We start from the raw sequence: 23,493 nt of genomic DNA, 5'->3' as shown, positions 1-23,493 counted from the left end.
CTAGAGTAAGGAGCGGGATTTGTTTTTTGGTCTTTTTTAGAGGGAGAAGAGTGTTTCTACAGGTGGTTTGTCAAGCCCACTCACATGTGTGAGGCACTCTTAAATAATTGCACAATAATATTTTTTTGATATGGAGTGATTATAAGAAAGTGTCTTGTGCAAAAACTGCTCCAACTGTGGATTAAAGTGTCTGAGAGTGTTTTCTACAAGTGGTTTGTCCAGCCCACTCACCTGTGTGAGGCAAACTTTAGAATTAATAGTAAATAGGCAAGGCAAGTTTATTTATATAGCACATTTCATACACAATGGCAATTCAAAGTGCTTTACATGGACAGGATTAAAAGTAAATAGTATAACAAAAGAAAATAAAAACAATTATAAAAATGATAAAAAACAGATTCAAATGTGTTAAAACAGGTTATAAAAGAATTAAAAAAGAAAAGAAAGCCACAATAGTGCGATCTGGGGGCCGTAGCATAGTGCTCATTCAGTAAAGGCACAGCTAAACAGATGTGTGTTCAGTCTTGATTTGAACGTGCCTAATGTTGGAGCACATCTGATCATTTCTGGAAGCTGATTCCAGCAGTCAACCCCAAATTAGTTAAAGGGCACCTATGGTAAAAAATCTACTTTTCAAGCTGTTTGGACAGACATATGTGCATGTATGGTGTATAGACCGTCATATTGAGGTGATATAAGCACACCCAGTGCTTTTTTTTCAATTTAACAACATAAAAACGGTGGACCAATTGGAGCGGTTTTCAAACCGACCGCAACTTTACGTAGGAGAGCGGTCCCCCCGCCCACTAATATTGATTGACAGGCGCGTCATCATATCCTCAGTTTGTAGATTCACGTCCGCCATTTTCAGCGTGAGTCGAAGCGATATCACTAAAGGAATACGCTAGCTCTATTTTGAGATGTAAGGCTCATTGGGCTCAAGATCAATATTCTCCACATTATCGCTCTAATCAGAATTATTGGTTGTATCTTTAGGTAGGTTTGCAAACATGTGTACTTCTCATCGAGTCTACCTTATACTTCAGCCGTTTGCATTTCTCACGATCCCAGAAGCTCCCTGTGATCTTAACTAGCATGCGTTTTAGAATTCTAAACATAGGTTTCTATCAGGGTACACTCAAGTCAACGGCTGGGTGCCGCGGACCGCTGCAGAAACCTATTTTTAGAATTCAAAAATGCGTGGCGCGACGATTCGGGACACTTCATGTTTCTGCCGCGCCACAGAGAGTGTCTGGTGTGCCGTGTTGCGGCTTCGAGCGGCGCATCCGGTGCCTCAGTCAAAGTTAATTCAGTGTGCGTGGTTATTAGTTTCTGTGTACAAGCTCGGCACTTGAAACTAGCACACAGTTGGCTGTAAAACTGTACAAAGACACAAATGATTTTGTACTCCTGCTCCTTCTCTCAGTCTTCCTGTCAGACTCTGTTGCAAACGCAGAGCGGGTGAGCTCATGGCTCCGCCCCCTTGTTACGTCGGGCGGGAAGCCGAAACTAATCTACATGTGAAGCAACACACCCCTAAATCAGCGAGCTGTGGACACGCCCCCAACATGACACTTTTTAACACATTATAATAAAACAATCTGAATTGTGTTTTAAACTGAACCTAAACTGGCACACTCAGAACCATAATATTAATATTAAAGCATAAAAAAGAGGTAAACTATGTTCCCTTTAATTTTGGTGTGGTGGGGAAGAGAAAAGGGCTTTTGTTCACAGGATGATCGCTAAAGAGATGAATCTGTGGTCCGTGTGGGAATGAGAAGAACGTAACACCAGTGTGGAACGTTTTTCCCTCAAATGCACATTTCTTCTCAGGAGCTCTTGAAAAGAATGCGCTGAGCGGAGCATTGTGATGATGAGATTTTAGAAATTATACATTATTTGGGATTAATTTTAAACAAATTAATCATGAAAAAAAAAGAGCTAACAAATTAAATTAACATGCCAATCAAATTTCAGAAAGCCAAATCAAAACGTTTTAAACACAAATTATTAAGGAATTGAAAAAACTGAAACTATACAATGTTTTTGTTAGTTGAAATAAAAATTTCATTCATTCTCTTTTCGGCTTAGTCCTTTTATTAATCTGGGGTCGCCACAGCGGAATGAACCGCCAACTTATCCAGCACATGTTTTACACAGCGGATGCCCTTCCAGCTGCAACCCATCTCTGGGAAACGTCCATACACACTCATTCAAACACATACACTACGGACGATTTAGCTTACCCAATTCACCTATACCGCATGTGTTTGGACTGTGGGGGAAACCGAAGCACCCGGAGGAAACCCACGCGAACGCAGGGAGAACATGCAAACTCCACATAGAAACGCCAAATGATTCAACCGAGGCTCGAACCAGCGACCTTCTTGCTATTAGGCGACAGCACCACCACGTCGCTGAAAAGTGACATCTTTACATGAAATTAATATGGATGTAAAACACACCAGTATGAATATAATTAGAGTCTCAAAATAAAATAAAAATTGTGCTAAAATTAAAGTTGAAATAAAATAAATAGAAATGTTTATAAAAGTACATGTTACAAAAAAAATTAAAATGCGTTTGAATATATTTTTTTTACAAAGATTAAAAACTACAATTGACTCCTTAATCAAAAGGCTAAATTAATGAGTAATACCAAAATAGCATTGCACAGAAAATATTCTTGTAATTAGTTTTTACATTGAAAGAAATTCATAAAGAAAAATGTAATTACTCTTAAAAACTTAAAAAACATCAATATTTTTGAGCATTTTACCTCTCCGACTACAGATAAAAAATTTTCGTCACTGTTGTTTTAATTGATTGTTTTTCACTCTCTCTCAGTCAATGGAGGCTGGTCGTCCTGGTCCAGCTGGTCTGATTGTTCATCTGACTGTGACTCTGGTGTTCAGACGAGGGAGCGGTTCTGCAGTTTCCCACCGCCACTCTACGGAGGCCTCGTCTGTCCTGGTCCACACATGCAAACACGAGACTGCAACGTCCAGCCCTGCACTGGTAAAACAATACACCAGAAATACTGTTGTTATTTTGAATATAATAAAGCATATATATAGTTATAAAATTGAATGTATTACTTCAGCTGAAATTGGACACTATTATAATAAATACTGAAAATTAATTGATCATATTTGGTTATTATGTTTTTTCAACTCTTGTATTTAATTATTTATTTTTATTTGTTTAATTTTTAACAATTGTTTTTGTTTGTTAATTTATTTATTTTGTTTGTATATTTATTTATATATTGATTTTTATTTATATATTTTTAAAAATTTTTTGTTTGTTAATTTATTTATTTTGTTTATATATTTATTTATATATTGATTTTTATTTATTTATTTTTAACAATTGTTTTTGTTTGTTAATTTATTTATTTGGTTTATATATTTATTTATATATTGATTTTTATTTATTTATTTTTAACAATTGTTTTTGTTCATTTATTTAATTTTTTTTTAAAATGTTAAAAAATTATATATAATTTTTAACAATAGTTTTTTTGTTTATTTATATGTTTATTTATATATTGATTTTTATTTATTTATGTTTAATAATTGTTTTTGTTCATTTATTTATTTTATTTTAATTTTTACATTTTTTTATTTTTATTTTTTAAATTTTAACAATTGTTTTTTTGTTTATTTATTTTTATTTTTATTTTATTTATTAATTTTTTTTTATTTTTATTTTTTTATATGGGTCCCTGCTGCTGTTAGCGAATTTTCATTGATCAATTGCATCCAAAATAAAAGTTTATTTTTTCATAATATATGTGTGTGCTGTGTATATTTATTATGTATATAATGTAAATACACAAACACACATGCACACATACATAAAAAACTAAAATACAGAAGATACAGTACTACAAATATATATATATATATATATATATATATATATATATATATATATATATATATATATATATATATATATATATATATCAACATTCTCAAATATATGCATGCATGTGTATATATGCATAATAAATATACACAGTACACACACATGTGTTATGTAAATCATGGTGCTGTCGAATTCATAATACTCTTTTTATTGAATCCACAACAAAAGTTTGTGTTTATATCATACATGCATGTGATATAAATACACACATGCATGTACATACGTGAGAAAATATAAAGTACAATATATATATATATATATATATATATAGTATATATATAATATATATACAGATACACTGTATATAATAATATATATAATTATAATATATAATATATGTATATAATATATATATAGTATTTTATGTACGTGTATGTATTTATACACCTCTATTTATTAAATACAAAGTTTAATTTAGGGCTCAATTAATCTTGAATCATAGTTTGGCTTTGCAGCGCTTACAAAAAATATGTTCTAAAAGCATAAATGCACTGTCACGTCCTGATACCTCCTGCATTAATATTGAAATGTGTGTGTTTCAGGTGTGTGTCCAGACGGTATGACGTTCCTGTGGAAGCGTCAGTGTGAGGCTCAGGGTGGCGCGTGTCCACGAGTGTGTCTGGATGCCATGGCAGATGTTCAGTGTGCGTCTGAGTGTTATGATGGATGCTACTGTTCTCCAGGTTTCTATCTGTTCAATAAGAGCTGTGTGCGTCTGCAGTTCTGTCCCTGTGTCCACCAGGGGGCGCTACTGATGCCCGGAGACTCTGTACCGCAGGACAACTGCAACAACTGGTAAATGCATCTAAAACGTACACAATTTTTACATGGTTGTGGTATCTGACAGTGTGTTGTGTTTCTGGCTTTCAGCACGTGTGTTAATGGAGAGATGCAGTGTGGAGAAGAGCCCTGCCCTGGTGAGCATATATATATATATATATATATATATATATATATATATTACATATATATTACATTACATATACACATTACATATATATATATATATATATATATATATATATATATATATATATTAGGGGTGTAACGGTTCACAAAAATCATGGTTCGGTTCGATACGACACAGTGGTGTCACGGTTCGGTATGTTTTCGATACAGCAAAAAAGGAAATAGCCAGAGGATTTCTCTGATTTAAATTTTTTTATGTATTAAAACTAACGTTTGATCTCACCGGCCCTACATGCACTGCTTAACGTGAGTGAGATGAACTGAGTTAACAATAATAACTGTGCTGTTCTCATGGGTGCTGTCTGATATTGCACAGATGCTATTGACATATAACTTTGTTATTATTTGCATACGTCATCTTAATAGCAATAATGGTCTTTTCATGAGCTGCAAAATTAGTTTCATCTCAGTGAATGTATGCTCTTTAGCGATGGTAAACACGGTGTCAGTCGCACGACTGACAGCATCGTGATGATTAAATGAAGGATTAAATAACGTTAGAACATCTCATGTTCTAATGTGTAAATGCTGGATTAACATTCATTACATGATCACTGATCAGATGTGCCATTATTTGTAACTTTAGGTGGTTTCTAAAACTAAATCTGTCAGTGTTGTTTTCATTCTCTCGTATCCAGACCTTTACGTTCTCGCGGCTGTAGCTCCCTGTCATTGGAACTGAGTGATTGACAGCTGATATTAACCAATCCATTTGCGTTCTGCTCTAGCGCAATGGGCCAATAAGAAGAGCTTGGCGGGACAAGCATTGTTTACTGCAGCAAGTTGACATGTCAACTGTTTTAAACCAATCCTGAGCGGCGAGCGCTGCGTTTGGTGTTTTTAGGTGCAAAGATGCGTGAATGCCTCCTAAATCCGCGCATGTGGTGAACATTTTTCTGTGAAAACTTGTCAGACGACATAAATTTTATACACTCGCACAAATGCTTCCAAATATATTTTGACGTCGCATAGATAAAATTTCGGGCGCATATATGACCAAAATGGTCACAATTTCGAGCCCTGTCTCATATCCACAGCTAGAAATGTACCGAAACCAAAGTGCTCCCAAACGCCAGACCCACTGTTGGTTATAGGAGGTTTACATTAACGTTACTAGCCATTTTGCGAGCTAGTGTAGCATTTGCCTGACTGGATTAGTGTTTGGAGGTGGGCAGGAAAGGCAGCATGTTGCCTGTCACGTCATTTGGGATGTCTTGTTGAGCATTGTTGCACTGAAAACATTATATTTTGTACACTTAATCTCTTTTATCTTTTTAGATATTAGTCTGAATCGTTCGGTTTGTAATGCGTACCGAACCGAAAGTCTCGTACTGAACGGTTCAATATGAATACACGTATCGTTACACCTTTAATATATATTTATATTTATATATGTATTGAATTTTATTTTATTTTTTAAATATTTCCCAAATGATGTTTAACAGATTCAGGAATGTTTTAGGTATTTCCCATAATATTTTTTTCTTCTGGAGAAAGTCTTATTTGTTTTGTTTTGGTTAGAATAAAAGTTTTTAAATTTTTATAAACTATTTTAAGGTCAAAATTATTAGCCCCTTTAAGCTATATATATATATTTTTATATTCTACAGAACAAACCATCATTATATAATGACTTGCCTAATTACCCTAACCTGCCTAGTTAACCTAATTAACCTAGTTAAGCCTTTAAATATCACTTTAAGCTGTATAGAAGTGTCTTGAAGAATATCTAGTCTAATATTATTTACTGTCATCATGATTTAATTTTATTTTATGTATTTATTTATTTATTTTTTATGTTATTAAATATTCTGCATTCACTTAAAAAGTGTTTCCTAGTTGATTTGGACTAAAACAAGGATTGTTTAATCCTGTAATTAATGTGTATGGTTATAAATGATCAAAATAAATGATGGAAATGTTGTCATTTGTTGTGTCTCCTGCAGTGCATTGTGGGTGGAGTGAATGGACCAGCTGGAGCACGTGCAGTAGGACATGTGACGTGGGCATCAGACGCCGCTATCGATCAGGAACCAATCCGGCGCCAGCGTTCGGTGGACGTGCATGTGAGGGCGAACGCATCGGGCTGGACACATGCAGCGTTACACCGTGCTTCGGTACGGAAATGACTTCACATCAGGACACATCTATACAGTCTGAATTATTAGCCCTCCTGAATTACTAGGAGAAAAAATATTTTCAACATATTTCCTAAAGTAATAGTTCTAATAACTCATGTTCAGGAGTGTGATGTCAACAGTGTGCTGTTGTGTGTTCAGGAGTGAAGGGCCCATGGAGCCGCTGGTCTGAGTGTTCAGTGTCCTGCGGCGGAGGCTACAGGAGCAGAACCAGAGGACCAATCAGGAGCCACGGCACACAGCAGCAGTTCAGTGCCTGCAACCTGCAGCCCTGCGGTGAGTGTGTTTGAGTGTGTGTTCGCGAGTGTGTTTTTGTGTGTTGGTGAGTGTGTGAATGTGTGTGTGAATGTGTGTGCATGTAAGAGTGCGTGTGTGTGTGTGTGTGCTTGAGAGCGTGTATCTGTATGTGAGAGTGTGTACAGGTGTGTGTGATTGTGTGTGAGAGTGCATGAATGTGTGTGCATGTAAGAGTGCGTGTGTGTGTGTGCATGAGAGCGTGTATCTGTATGTGAAAGTGTGTACAGGTGTGTGTGTGTGTGTGTGTGTGTGTGTGTGTGTGTGTGTGTGTGTGTGTGTGTGTGTGTGTGTGTGTGTGTGTGTGGGAGAGAGAGAGAGAGTGCATGAATGTGTGTGCATGTAAGAGTGCATGTGTGAGTGTGCTTGAGAGCGTGTATCTATATGTGAGAGTGTGTGAGCGCATGATTATGTTTGTCTGCATGTATGTGTGTGTGTGTGTGTGTGTGTGTGTGTGTGAAGCAGATCATCATCTCTGTGTGTCTGTGTATTGTCAGGTAACAGAAGCGGGTGTTCTGGCGGTCAGCAGTGGTCAGTGTGTGTCAGAGAGCAGCTGCTGTGCTCAGATTTGGGGACGGAGGCTCAGAAAGATGCCCACTGCCACCCGGGATGCCAGTGTCCTGAAGGATCGGCTCTACAGGTGTGTGTGTGTGTGTGTGTGTGTGTGTGTGTGTGTGTGTGTATGCGTGTGTGTGTGCTTGTGTATGTTTCTCTGTATGGTTTGTGAATACGAAACTCATTTGGTGTGTGTGTGTGTTTGTTGTAGAATGGCGAGTGTGTGCCTGTTTCGTTCTGTCACTGTCATGTAGATGGAGAGCAGTACAAACCCAGAGCCACCGTCACCAAAGACTGCAACAACTGGTAAAACATCAGATTATAAAATTAAATGCATTAATGTAAATAAACGCATCCGTTTAGAGCTCATTTCTGGTTAATGATGTCAGAATTTACCAGAATTGTGGAATGGATGTGTGAATGGTCTTTTCTGGAAAATTTCTGGAACGTTCTTGCTGTGTGAGCAGCACTCTTATGAATTTATCGTTAAAGTCGTTTCGGTAACTTTCCAGATATTTACCAGTATCACTGTGTGAAAGGGGCTAAAGAAAGCGGAATAGGCTGCATATTGTGTTCATTTAATACTGCATAAAGAGGAAGGAGAGTTCAGCTCATTATCAAAGAGCTGCGTTGAATTATCCCCAATGCAAAGTTTATTTCAGGAGATCAATGGCAATTTGATACTTCATATATTATGTACGTAAACAAATCCTGAACAGAGACTGGCAGTACCTATAGACGTTATAAATATATGCCGGCCGCATTGATGCGTCGAAGCAACGGAACGAAAGCGGACCTGTTATAATGTCTATGAGCAGAGTACGTCAAATGCATGGACACACACACCAAGCAGCAGCAAGGGAGAGGTGTGTCAGTCACTGAATCCAGCATAGGGGTTCTCAACTGTCCGACAGATTCTGTCCTTTTTTATGCTCTGTGTTTGTCATGAAGTTATCTGTAGCTCAAGTAATGGCATTCTGTATTTAGCTCTTCGCTTGTATGGTGGCTCTGTCAAAACACCTCTCAAAGCACTTTTTCGGATGCGAAAAGCAGAAAATATTGAACCTGGTATGAATTTTATATGATGGATGAAAGTTTCTGAGGCAGTGTGGCAATACGATTCACACAACGTGAGGTTAAATTGATTTTTTACATGAGAAAATGAAGGACCAATCATTACAAATAAATAAGCGGGCGTCATGGTGGCACAGTGGTTAGCACTGTGGCCTCACAGCAAGAAGGTCGCTGATTCGAGCTCCGGCTGGGTCAGTAGGCATTTCTGTGTGGAGTTTGCATGTTCTCCACCGTGTTGCCATGGGTTTCCTCCGGTTTCCCCAACAGTCCAAACACATGCGCTGTAGGGGAATTGATTAACTAAATTGTCTGTAGTGTATGAGTGTGTGTGTGATGAGTGTGTATGGGTGTTTCCCAGTACTGGGTTGCAACTGGAAGGGCATCTGCTGCGTAAAACATATACTGAAATAGTTGGTGGTTCATTCCTCTGTGGCGACCCCTGATGAATAAGGGACTAAGCCGAAGGAGAATGAACGAATGAATGAATGAATGAATAAGTGTAAAATTCTTGTAATAACCCCCAGTAAGACTCCAGGATTTTTCCAATGTATATTTAATATTAGTGTCCAATAAAGGGTTTATTATGAAGTGAACGACATATAAAAAAAGAAAAACAAGTCAATAATTAAGCTTTTAAATCTTTAAAAATAAGTAATTAAATGTTAAACATACAATGTGATTCATCCATAATCTATTGTATTCCTCCAGCACGTGTGAATCAGGAAAGCTGGTCAACTGTACCAGTGTGGATTGTGATAGTAAGACACACGTTTTCTTATTTATACCTAACATTACCTACATTATGAGGACAGAATGAAGGATTTGGGGGGTAGGTGGAGAGAATATACAGTCTGTACAGTAGAAACATCATTACAGCATTATTACATGTGTGTGTGTGTGTTTCAGTGGACGGTGGCTGGTCCTCTTGGACCCCATGGGGTGTGTGTTCAGTGTCGTGTGGTGTGGGTCTTCAGTCTCGGTATCGCTTCTGTTCTGATCCGGAGCCTGCTGGAGCTGGTTTACCATGCACTGGAGCCCGTCGAGATGACAGAGTGTGTGCTTCAACACCCTGCACTCGTGAGTCACAAACTTGTATGCTGGATGCACACATACATAAACACACTACTAGTTTAAGAACACAGAGTCAAGGAAGATCCAAACCATCCGACTAGTCAGTTTCAACAAGCCATGGTATAAAATATTTTATTGCAAACCTTCCAGCCAATCAGAATCAAGAATCTAAACAGGCCATGGAATAAATTAATTTACTGCAAACCTTCCAGCCAATCAGAATCAAGAATCCCAACAAGCCATTGAATTAACTGTACAGTATAAATAGTTAAATAGTTCTGAATAATAGTATAAATAGTTTTGAGGTAATGGGATTAGCAGTGCAGCAGTGAGTTTGTCTGGTGTGGTGTTGTACACACAGGAGACGGAGGCTGGAGCGACTGGTCCTCCTGGACGGACTGCAGCAGGTCGTGTGGTGGAGGAGTAAAGAGCCGGAGGAGAGACTGTGATCGACCAATCAGGACAGCCGATGGAGACCAGTGTGAAGGACTGGACACTGAAGTCACACTCTGTAACACACAACACTGTCCAGGTGTGTGTGTGTTTGTGTGTGGGTTTACATGTTTGTGAGAGCTCAGAGGTTAACCGTACACTCTTGTCTATAGTGTCGTCTTGTTCACACGTGTATGGAAGTGTGTTCAGTGCCTGCGGACCCTCGTGCCCACGATCATGTGACGACCTCACCGTAAGTCAATCAATGTGATGGATGGATGGATGGATAGAAATATAGATAGATAGATAGATAGATAGATAGATAGATAGATAGATAGATAGATAGATAGATAGATAGATAGATAGATAGATAGATAGATAGATAGATGGATGGATGGATGGATGGATGGATGGATGGATGGATGGATGGATGGATGGATAGATGGTTTAATGATGGATAAATGGATGGAGGTATAGATGGATTAATAAAGAGATAGATAGATAGATAGATAGATAGATAGATAGATAGATAGATAGATAGATAGATAGATAGATAGATAGATAGATAGATAGATAGATAGATAGATAGATAGATAGATAGATAGATAGATAGATGGATGGATGGATGGATGGATGGATGGATGGATGGATGGATAGAACTATAGATAGATAGATAGAACTATAGATGGATGGATGCATGGATGGATGGATGGATGGGATGGATAGATAGATAGATAGATAGATAGATAGATAGATAGATAGATAGATAGATAGATAGATAGATAGATAGATAGATAGATAGATAGACAATTATAGGTGCATGAAATACATTTTATATACAGTACATGCATAGACAGTATGTGCGTGTGTGCGTGTGTGTGTGTGTGTGTGTGTGTGTAGTTCTGTGAGTGGCGCTGTGAGCCGGGCTGTTACTGCACTAATGGTAAAGTCCTGACCTCAAACGGGACGGAGTGTGTGGAGCAAGACTTGTGTCCCTGTCTGGACCTCAACACTGGAGAACGAGTTCAACCCGGAGACACCGTACCGACTCCAGACGCCTGCAACAACTGGTAAGGAAACACACACACATATGTATATATATATATACATATATATTAGAGGTGTGAACCTACACTGGTCTCACGGTTCGGTTACGATTATCATGCTATCGATTCGGTTCAATTCGGTATCTCTGTGCATCTCGGTGCATTGACGATGCTTTCCATACACAGTTTTAAATTTCCTTCACAGCAGCAATTCTTGTATTAAAATGTATAAATATATTTATATACTATTTGTAATACAATTTTGTCATTTAATACAAACAGTCAGATATATAAACTGTACCTTTAAACAACACCAGCATTTATAGCAAATAATATAAACAAATATAAATATCCCACTCGCTTTCTGATCCTTGTCTACCAAGTTCTCTTACACCTCTTTGATTGGTCACACGCCAACAACAAGGGCTGCGATTGGCTCTTGCGCGCTGCGCTCTTCACATATGAGTGACACTGATCAGCAGAAGCGGCGATCACAGGAAGTTCAGGTCATTTTACTGACTCGGACCTTTGAGTCTTGTTCATTGAGATGAACAAATCGTTTTAGACTCATTTCGTTATTTTCGTTCAATTTGCCAAAATATTATTAAAATGTTACAAGTTGCTTACAAACTCATCTACAACCAGCCCAGACATTGACCACACTACAAATAAGTCATAAATAGAATGAAAGAGAAAATCATCATTTATTGTTTACCTGGTGTTTTGTCTATGATTATCAGCTCACCTCTTTTGACAGGTCTTCAAATTTGAGTGGTTCGTTCACGTCAGACAAACCCATATAAGTTAAGCTTAAACAATGTACACAGTCAGAGCCGAAAGGAGCCATAATTCGTTCACCTCTCGAGTCTTCTGGTTTTTGAGTAGTTCGTTCATCACGTGGCAGCATGTAAAGAGAGATGAATCAAATCCGAAGACTCGAGAAATGAACGAATCAAATGTCTTTCATGCGATGAACGAATGACTTAAACCCGAGAGAAGACTCGAAAAAGGAACTAATCTTCTGCTCCATACAAAAGACTCGTTCAAGAACGACCGCTCGCTAGATCACAGCTGATTCATGATAGACATGGTGGAGAAAACTCTGCAGGCACGCGCTCGTGTCTGTATCCAGAAGTATCGCTGTAAAACAGCCGAACGGAGAGGAAAAGTCACGCCAGCAGGTCAAATGGGCCACAGTGAGAGAGAGAGAGAGAGAGAGAGAGAGAAATTAAGTTTACTTTCATTCTCTCAATCGCAGTGAAATAGGGGCTTCTGCTGTAAGTGTCAGTGAAAGACTGTACAGCAAACACACATGCAGTGAAATTGTGCACAGTTTCTGTGTTTTTAAGTAGTTGGAGTGTTGTAAACACTCACGCTCAGCCGCTTGCCTCCCTCGCCATAGTCAGCTAAAGCGCATATGAGATAAATGACGTCAGTACATAATAACCGGTTATGATTGTTACTGAATCGATACCAAATTGTCTGCATCGCGGTGCACCGAAGAAACAAGAAACAATTAATTTTGACACCCCTAATATACAGTATATATATATATATATATATATATATATATATATATATATATATATATATATATATATATATATATATATATATATATATATATATATATATATAAGAGAAATTCTGTGTGCATTTATGCATTTATTCTGATCAGTTGATGTGTGTGTATTGATCTTTCAGCACGTGTGAAGGAGGCAGACTGTCCTGCACTGATCATCCATGTCCAGGTTTGGCTTTCAGTAAATCTGTTTAATGTCAATGCAAGTTACATAATCAGATTACACTATTGAAATTGTAAAGTATCATATCATTTAACCCAGAAGGATGGAACAACTGGAAGTGTCATTTGTACAGACGTGAATCTACATTTACTTTAGTATGAGCTTTAATAATTCACTTCACATGTTATTTTTGATGTAAAAGTCTTATATTTGGCATAAAATATATACATAATAATAATAATATATAAATATATCTATATATCTGTGGGCAGCACGGTGGCTCAGTGGTTAGCACTGTGGCCTCACAGCAAGAAAGTCGCTGGTTTGAGTCCCGGCTGTGTCAGTTGGCATTTCTGTGTGGAGTTTGCATGTTCTCCCTGTGTTCGCGTGGGTTTCCTCAGAGTGCTCTGGTTTCCCCCCACAAACAACACATGCGCTATAGGGGAATTGGATGAACTAAATTGGCTGTAGTGTGTGTGTGTGTGTGTGTGTGTGAGAATGAGTGTGTATGGGTGTTTCCCAGTACCGGGTTGCGGCTGGAAGGGCATCCGCTGCGGAAAACATATTCTGGAATAGTTGGCGGTTCATTCCGCTGTGGAGACCCCTGATAAATAAGGGACGAATATATAAAGTCGTAGAAAAATGTATAAATGGATGAATGAATGTTTTTTTTTTCAAAATATCTGTATGTGTGTTAGAAAAAGTCAAACAGGTTTGTGACAAATGAATGATAACTAAATAATGACAGAATTTTCAGTTTTGGGTGAACTGCCCCTTTAAGTCTAGTGTGAGAAACTAAGGGAGTGTTGTATAAATGTATAAATATTTAAAATGTGTCCTCAGTGGATGGAGACTGGTGTCAGTGGTCTGACTGGACACCCTGCTCTAAGACCTGTGGGCTGGAGTGGGTATCCCGCTACAGGAGCTGCTCCTGTCCCGAACCCATGTCTGGAGGAGCTCCCTGTCCAGACCAGCAGGAGGAGCATGCCGGACTGGGGGTCCAGATCCAGAGACAGCCCTGCCCTTCCATCTCCTACTGTCCTGGTGAGATTCTGTACTGATCAGATAAAAGCATCAGAACCATAATATATTACTATTATTATTATTATTATTAACAGTATAAACTGTCACACACGCATGTGTATGTATAATCACAATTATTTGAATCAAGAATTAATTAGAAAAATATGTATTTAAGGACAAATTTTTGCAAATCTGCCAAAAAAGAGATTACAAACTGAAATAAAATGATTTGTTTAATGAACTATTTTATTTCTTTTGAATTAATTAAATAAATATAAATTGTATTTTAATTTATTTAAAGTTTTTTTTGTTCATTTTCAGTCATTTTTCTGCCGTTTTAATTATTTTTTCAGATTTTTCTATTGAGTTTTTATTAATTTACCACTCATTGAAATATTTCAAAGCTAAACTATCAACATTTTGATATACAGTTGAAGTCAGAATTATTAGCCCCCCTGTTTATTTTTTCCCCGATTTCTGATTAACTGAGTGAAGATTTTTCAACACATTTCTAAACATAATAATAATTCATTTCTAATAACTGATTTATTTTATCTTTGCCATGATGACAGTAAATATTTTACCAGGTATTATAGATATTTAATTAGGTTAACTAGGCAGGTTAGGGTAATTAGGCAAGTTATTGTATAATGATGGTTTGTTCTGTAGACTATCGAAAAAAATATATAGCTTAAAGGGGCTAATAATATTGACCTTAATATGGCTTTAAAAAAATAAAAAACTGCTTTTATTCTAGCCCAAATAAAACAAATAAGACTTTCTCCATAAGAAAAAATATTATCAGACATACTGTGAAAATGTCCTTGCTCTGCTATAACATCATTTGGAAAATATTTGAAAAAGAAAAAAAATTCAAAGGAAGGCTAATAATTCTGACTCCAACTGTATATATATATATATATATATATATATATATATATATATATATATATATATATATATATATATATATATATATATATATATATATATAAGCAATTCCATGCAAATGTTAACCTTGCCATGAAAAAAAAATGTTTTCACCAAAATAGCAAAACCGTTTCTATATTTTTGCATAGGCAAGTATTTTACAGTATCAAATCAAATCACTTTTATTGTCACATCTTCAGCAGCATGTGTACTGTGCTGAGTGAAAAGCTTAGGTGCAAAACAGGACAATGTAAAATTGGCAGTGTTGACAGCAATATGTACAATGAATAGGTGTACACATAGTTGTAGGTTGGTTAAAGTGCAGTACATGCTACATATTGATGGTGTGCAGTGAGGGGTGTGGAAGAGTTTGTGTGGGGTGTGTTAAGTGTTCATCAGCCTGATAGTCTGAGGGAAGAAACTTTCCTTCAGTTGGCTGGTGCGTACTTTAAAAATACTTAAAAATGTGTCTGTCAATGTTTTCAAACTATTATATTTGATTTACCAAAGTCACACAAATGGCAATTTCACATCTGTCTCATCCATAACAAAGCTTTTCCCTCAAAAATGCAAACCTGTCAAAATCAAATCAAATCAATCACTTTTGTTCTATAGAGAGCCGGCTCTTATCCATTTAATTAGCATTATTTCTTTTGGATTGTGCAGTTTAATTCACAGAATTTCTACAATGTATGTTGTCTACTGTAAACTCACAGACTTTTTTTTGTCACATCCATAACGCAAGTTTATTTTCCTCATTGAAAGTATAAAAATGTTTACAGATTGATATTTTTCTGATCCCTTAACTCTGTGGTTAGCTGTTTTGAAAAATATAAACAGATGTTTCAATATAATGTTAACATATGCTTTCTCTGTGAATTTGTTTTGAATTTTTACTGCAAATGTCACGTCCATAATGCTGGAATCAGCCATATATATATATATAAATTGAAGCAAATCTCATATATAAAGTTCCTGATTATTATATTATTATATAATATTATAAAATTACTGTATTCATAATGTAGTATGTAATGACTAACCCCTTTTAACCATGTGTGTCTGTGTGTGTGTGTTCTGTATGTGATGTGTGCATATGTGTCTCCATGTGTTTGCACGCATGTGTGTGTCTCTGTGTGTGTGCATGTATGTATCTCTATGTGGGTGTTTCTGTACGTGTGCGTGTGTCTCTATGTGTGTGCATGCATGTGTGTATGTGTGTGTGTGTCTCTGTATTTGTGTGTCTCTCTGAATATGTGTGTGTGTGTGAGTAGTTGATGGTTCGTGGGGCTCCTGGAGCTCGTGGTCAGAGTGTGACGCATGCGCGGGGGTCTCAGTCAGACAGAGGCAGTGTCACAGTCCTCCAGCGCGCTTCGGTGGTCTGCCCTGCCTCGGGGAGAATCTGCAGAGCCGCGCGTGTCATGATAACACCACCGTCTGCTCAGGTCAGCCTACACAACACTTACAGTAATACACAAATACACTTCATTGAACATCTGCACATAGACATCACCTACTGGACAGCTGATGTTAAAATTATTCAGGAATTTTTCACAGTATTTCCTATAATATTTTTTCTTCTGGAGAAAGTCGTGTTTGTTTTATTTCGGCTAGAATAAAAGCAGTTTTTAATTGTTTTGAAACAATTTTAAGGTCAATATTATTAGCCCCCTAAATAAATATTTGTTTTGGATCGTCTCCAGAAATATCTCAATAAATATTGTACTGCATTAATCCTGCAAAGAGTCTATCTATTCTGCTTTTATTTGCTTTTCATTTCACCCTAGTTATTTTAAGTATAAATACAGTCTATATCATTTGTCATGTTTTTCTGTGGTGTTGTAGACTGTGGAGGGGGTCAGCAGGAGTGGGTGTGTGGGAAACCGTGTCCTCGCTCCTGTTCAGATCTTCATGCGGATACGGAGTGTGTGGACACTCCGGGATCCTGCAGCCGGAGCTGTGGATGTCCAGGACACACACTGCTGCAAGACGGAGTGTGTGTGGAGCCAGAGATGTGCCGCTGTAAATATCACAACACCAGCACCAGCGCAGGTCAGGAGACTTTTACTGTTACCTTAATATTAAGGGTGTAACTGTGTCATGCATGTCTGTCAAACGTGTTTACATGAAACAAAATGGAAATCTAGTCTCATCTCATGCACAGTTTTGTCTACACACATAAGATTGAACACTTGTTCTTCTTTGCACTTGCTGTTATGGATGAACATAGTAGAGCTTGTATTTTTATTAAAATGGCTGAAATATTTACTCCAAAATTACATCTCTAAATAAATAGAGCCCTTTTATATGGAGTTTCACAGCCTGAAATTCTGTTTTCACATCAGTATCAGACTCAGGTAATGTCTCCTGGTCATGGAGCGGCACATCAGACTGGCAGATCACAGAACCAGGAGAAACCATCAGCAGCCACTGCCACAACTGGTACAGTCAGCTTACACACACACTGACACTGCAGTATTTTGCTTTTATGCGATATATATTGCGATATGGATATAATAATGATGATGATGATGATGAGTAAATATTTGGAAAGAATTAATATAATTTTAGGGAGGTGGATATACAAAAATATACAAAATAAAATAAAGCACATATGAAAACAGAACAAAGATGAAAATGAAATAAACAGCGCTTCATGGTTTTCAGTGGAGTCTGACAGCATTGAGGTTCAGAAACGCAATAATCAAATGTAAATTAACACCGTATAGTCTTTATTGTATACTGTTAATAAGCAATTAATCTTTGTTAAAGTCGCAAGCTTTAGAATTTCTTGCAAATTTGCTTGAAATCTTACTGTCACAGGCCTTAAAAATGCATTAAAATGAAAACCTTTCACATTATTAGAACCCATTAGATTAGGTCAAGTTTTATTAATCCCAACACGGCATTGCAGATCCTGTCTATTGAAGATTTGCATATTGCGTTGCTAAAGCAAAATATTGTGCAGCCCTAAACAAAACTGCTAGTCATTTACAGGAACAAAACATCCTATAAAAGTCATAGTATCTGACTTAGATTATATTATATTATTTTTTTACTTACTGTTTAGGGTTGTTTTTATTGAAACTGCAGAGCCAATGCTATGAAATTTAGTTCTGTGTACATGTACATGTGAATGACAATAAAGCATGTAAGTATTATTAAAGTCATACATGTGACTTATTAAAGTCACTACAATATGAGGAAAAAAATGTCCAAGATTTTTAAGAAAGTTTGTGTAAAAAAGTGATGGCAGCAGTAAACATTCCTTTTTCATTGAAACAAGTGTGTTTCAATGTTTTTCTGTCCAGTACATGTGAAGCAGGAGTCCTGCAGTGTGATTCAGTTCCTGGTTGCCATGTTGATGGTGGATGGAGCCAATGGGGTGCCTGGTCTGATTGCTCCGCCCAGTGTGGAGGCGGGGTTAAGTTGAGGGATCGTCAGTGTGATAACCCCGCCCCTCAGAGCAGCGGGAGACAGTGTGCAGGATCAGAGCGACAGCAGAAACACTGCAACACACACAACTGCACAGGTCAGACCCTGCTGCCGCTTACTCGCATACAGTGTTTCAGTGCAACGAGTTACTGTAATTAAATTACTTTTTTGCTAAAAATGATGTAAGGGATTATTTTGCTTTTTGCTATTTAATGCAGTTACTTATAATCTACTTGCTTTAAATACTTCATTTTAACAGTTCTGAATAAATCAATTTAAGAAAGCAAGGAATTTTTTTTTGTTATGGAAATATATCTTGCTGAATTATTACATTTTTTTCAACTAAATTAAGAATGAATGATTAAGAAAAAGTTTAATTAGAAATTAGTTCATAAAAAAATTGGGTTGTTAGGCTAATTACCTGCACTCTCAGAAATAAAGGTGTGACTGGAGCGGTACCTTTAAAATGTACACCTTTATATCTATCTATCCACATTTGTAGCTTAAAGGTATATATTTATACCTAAAAAGTAAAAATGCGTACCTCATAATACCTTAAAGGTACAAAAGTGAACCTTTCGGAAAAAGAAAAAAAAAATTATAAATGTATATATATATTATATGTATGTTGTTATTCAGGTATTATGCATAATAACCAAGCGGCAACCTCCCGCTCTCCCTCAGGAAGCCAATATGGAAGTAACTGAAACTGCAATTCATCAAAATTCCGCTAGTCCTGGCTCCAAAATAGAGCAAAATGCAATTGAGCCCACTGTTAGAATGGCCGACTTTACAGCAGAAAAAAGGTGTTTACAGCCTGGTACAAAGAACGATTTTGGGTCATATAGATATTATTACCCTCCATGACAACTGTGAGGGGGGTGAATTTTTTTATAACTCATCCATTTCCTTTATATTAGGTTATATTATGTTTGCATAATTAAGGGCGTGGCCACTTGAGTGACAGCTAGGTCTCGCTGGTCGCCGTCACTTCACCTCAGCTGAATCCGGCAGATTAGCCACTGATCTCGGCATATTCATCGTATTTTTGTTCTGTTTTATGTGGCTTTACACAGTCAGCTGCCTTTTGGACTTATTTCTTACAATTATCAGATGATATGGGATGCTGTGTGCACTTAATTGTGCTCACAAACCATTCATGTGGCCTCGTTTCCCATGTGAGTAAACATATATACTTGTATACCATCTCTATAAATGTATTTGTTTTATTTAAGTATGTATAAATGTATTTGTTGTATTTTGTTTTATCATTAATATTTTTCTTTAGACCCGTAAAGCACTCCAAAATGTGACAGATTGATTAGCTGTAGGCTCTAGAACAGTCATCTGAAACGTTGTCATACAGTGTCATGCCTGGAGTTCATCAATAGTCTTGCATTTACTAACACAGACTATATCTGAAGTGTTTGGAAGTAATTCGCGTTTTCCTCCTGTAGAAAAACATCATAAGAACAATGCTTCGTGGCTCAATGTATTACTACAGTGATTTTGAAAGTCTAAACACTTTATTGATATAGTGTACAGCCAAGCACATGTGGTCAGAACACAAACGAGTCGCAGGTAATAAAGTATCAAGCGTTTCTCCCAAAGTAAAGTCTGTCTGCCAGGTCTAAGCAAAGTGCCAGCAGGTGTCTGTAGCTCCGCTCACTCTCCGCCTCTTTGCCCTTGTTTGGTATCCTGCCGTGGGTGCGATGACCCGCAAACAAAATGGCGACGGTTGTAGCTTCTTTTGCAGTTTTCAGAAACCTATGGATGACGTCACAGATACTACGTCCATATATTTTACAGTCTATGATAATAACCCAATTTTTCAAGTAAAGAGTGTTAGATTTGTCGAAGAATAAGAATGAAATAAGAAATTTGGTGTCACTCATTTTAACCTTTTCGGATTGACACATTGTGATAATTTCAGTATATTTAACGTTTAACTCAAATTGAAATAATTTACTGTTTCATTTCTACTGTCTGCGTTCAGATTTAGCAGTAGATTCTAAGCAGTATTGGGTCATGTGATTCAATTACTTCTCAGACAAAGGAAATACAGTCGAAAAGTAATTTAAATGTTTTCCTCATGTGTTTGTATTGTTGTAGATGACACATGTTTTCCTTGTTTGTGTTTGTGTTTGTGTGTGTGTGTGTGCATGTGCGTGTGCGTGTGTGTGTGTTGTTGTAGACTCTGGCCCGTGGTTGCAGTGGTCGAGGTGGTCTGCCTGCACCGTCAGCTGTGGTGGAGGCTCTCAGAGCCGCAGTCGCTCCTGTTCAACACCTCCATGTTCAGGCATGAGACGGCAGAGCAAGACGTGTAACACACAAGTGTGTCTGGGTACGTCAACATACATTACAGTCAGATTTCACAGCATTTATAATCAAACATGTACAAGTTAAATTATATTCACCTCCACAATAACTTGTAATCAATGTAATGAATATTATGTAATGTCAAATAATATTGAGATTTTAAGAACATAAAGGTACAGTGTGATCAGAGAATAAACAAAAAATTGAACAGTCAACTTATCTAGCACGTTTCATGCAGCGGATGCCCTTCCAGCTGCAACCCATCCCTGGGAAACATCCATACACACTCACTCACACTCATACACTACAGACAATTTAGCCTACCCAATTCACCTCTACCGCATGTCTTTGGTCTGTGGGGGAAACTGGAGCAGAACCAGCAACCTTCTTGCTATGAGGCGACAGTGCTACTTACTGCGCCACTGCGTCACCCCTAAAATCAGCTTTTAATTTGTTCAAATTAGGTTCTCAGAAATGCATATTATTATTCAAAAAAACTGCAAAATGCCTTCCTGGAAAATAATCATTACTTAATATTGTCAGGATTTTTGGCATAAAAGAAAAATCAATCATTTATACAGTACCAATGCAATCAATATACAAGTATGCAATATCCCATAAGATGCATTATAATCCAAGTTACATATGAATAAATTCTGCAAAAAAAACTATATTTCAAAATAAATGCTGAAAAATAAAAAAACAAAAAAGCAGTCGATCAGGATGGAATATGGTCCTGTTTGCTTGATGCAATGAATGAATGAATAAATAAACAAAACAATTAAATACAAGACAGGTAAATGGTGCAAAAAATAAAGTATAAAGATAGTTTGTGTAATTAGAATTTATTTAATACAGACAAAAAGAAAGAGAAAGAAAGGAAAATTTTTAGAACATTTTGATTGTGAATGGGGCCTAATGCTAAATAAAAAAAAAAAATAAATAAATAAATAAAATAAAATAAAATAAAATAAAATAAAATAAAATAAAATAAAATAAAATAAAATAAAATAAAATAAAATAAAATAAAATAAAAATAAATAAATAAAAAAAAATAAAAAATAAAATAAAATAAATAAAATAAAATAAAAAAATTATAAAAAAACAAATGAATAAAAAATAAAAAACAAACAAACAAATGAATAAAAAATAAATAAATAAATAAAAAATATAATAATGTAAATTTAATTTAATTTAATTTAATTTAATTTAATTTAATTTAATTTAATTTAATTTAATTTAATTTAATTTAATTTAATTTAATTTAATTTAATTTGGGCAGCATGGTGGCGCAGTGGGTAGCGCTCTCACCTCTCAGCAATACTGGTTCAAGCCCCGGCTGGTTCAGTTGGCGTTTCTGTTCGGAGTTTGCATGTTCTCCCTGTGTTTCCGTGGGTTTCCTTCGGGTGCTCCGGTTTCCCCCACAGTCCAAACACTTGCACTATAGGTGAATTGGGTAAGCTAAATTGGCTCTAGTGTATGTGTGTGAATGGAAGTGTATGGGTGTTTTCCAGTGATGGGTTGCAGCTGGAAAGCCATCCGCTGTGTAAAACATATGCTGGAAAAGTCGGTGGTTCATTCCGCTGTGGTGACCCCAGATTAATAGAGGGACTAAGCTGAAAAGAAAATGATTGAATGAATAAATTAAATATAAATTAAATAAAAATACAATAAAATAAATCACAATGAAATATAAAATATGAAATAAAATAAAAAATAAATATAAAATAAATTAATAAAACAATTCATCTGTATACGTGTGTGTTTAATAATGTATTCATCTGTATGTGTATGCAGTATTGTATTCCTGTGTGTGCGTGGGTTTGTGTGTTTATGCATGTGTGTGTGTTCAGAGGTGGGCTGTCCTCCCGGGCGTCTGTACCGTGAGTGTGAGCATGGCGAGGGCTGTCCGTTCAGCTGTTCTCAGGTCAGTGGTCTGGAGGGCTGTTATTCAGAGGGCTGTGATGAAGGCTGCCACTGTCCACCAAACACCTTCCAGCACAACGGATCCTGCGTCTCTGTGAGCTCACAACACACACTCTGTATATTATAATACACACTCATTCTGGAGATTTCATGTAGAACACAGCGGGTCAGAATTAATCGCCCTCCTGTGAATGTTTTTCTTTTCAAATATTTTCCAAATGATGTTTACCAGAGCAAGTTTTTCACCTTTTATTATTTTGCCACATTATTTATTGTGTGTTGTCTGTGTTATGGTTGTAGTTGTAATGTTGTTGTTGTTGTTGTTGTTGTTGTTGTTGTTGTGTCTGCAGGAATGTCCATGTGTGGTGGACTCTGACCTCTTGACCTCTCTACAAAGTGTGTTGGAGACCCCTGACGTGACCTTTGACCTCCAGAACATCACATTGGGCTCAGAGCTAATGTCTGGAGAGGAACTCATGCTGGAGTGCAGCTCATGGTGACAGAAGATTACAGCTTTCTTTCTTTTTTTTCTTTCTTTCTTTCTTTCTTCTTTCTTTCTTTCTTTCTTTCTTTCTTTCTTTCTTTCTTTCTTTCTTTCTT

General features: G+C 36.7%; 1 protein-coding gene across 1 annotated transcript in view; it reads left to right on the top strand.

Moving 5' to 3' along the window:
- LOC130218909 (SCO-spondin-like) overlaps nt 1-23,393 on the top strand; it is a 76,457-nt gene extending 53,064 nt beyond the window's left edge. The window contains exons 40-60 of the mRNA XM_056451227.1: nt 2,851-3,021; nt 4,479-4,731; nt 4,807-4,853; nt 6,852-7,022; nt 7,185-7,319; nt 7,835-7,977; nt 8,104-8,198; nt 9,675-9,724; nt 9,873-10,043; nt 10,399-10,569; nt 10,643-10,722; nt 11,370-11,539; nt 13,220-13,266; nt 14,104-14,304; nt 16,488-16,658; nt 17,059-17,265; nt 17,559-17,655; nt 18,525-18,745; nt 20,843-20,992; nt 22,821-22,987; nt 23,244-23,393. Coding sequence (XP_056307202.1) covers nt 2,851-3,021; nt 4,479-4,731; nt 4,807-4,853; nt 6,852-7,022; nt 7,185-7,319; nt 7,835-7,977; nt 8,104-8,198; nt 9,675-9,724; nt 9,873-10,043; nt 10,399-10,569; nt 10,643-10,722; nt 11,370-11,539; nt 13,220-13,266; nt 14,104-14,304; nt 16,488-16,658; nt 17,059-17,265; nt 17,559-17,655; nt 18,525-18,745; nt 20,843-20,992; nt 22,821-22,987; nt 23,244-23,393 — 3,068 coding nt within the window. The remainder of the gene's footprint in view (nt 1-2,850; nt 3,022-4,478; nt 4,732-4,806; nt 4,854-6,851; nt 7,023-7,184; nt 7,320-7,834; nt 7,978-8,103; nt 8,199-9,674; nt 9,725-9,872; nt 10,044-10,398; nt 10,570-10,642; nt 10,723-11,369; nt 11,540-13,219; nt 13,267-14,103; nt 14,305-16,487; nt 16,659-17,058; nt 17,266-17,558; nt 17,656-18,524; nt 18,746-20,842; nt 20,993-22,820; nt 22,988-23,243) is intronic.
- The last annotated feature ends 100 nt before the right edge of the window (nt 23,394-23,493 follow it).

The sequence above is a fragment of the Danio aesculapii genome, chromosome 24 (assembly GCF_903798145.1).
Source record: "Danio aesculapii chromosome 24, fDanAes4.1, whole genome shotgun sequence".
NCBI lineage: Eukaryota > Metazoa > Chordata > Actinopteri > Cypriniformes > Danionidae > Danio > Danio aesculapii.
This window is presented reverse-complemented; position numbering and strand designations above follow the sequence as displayed.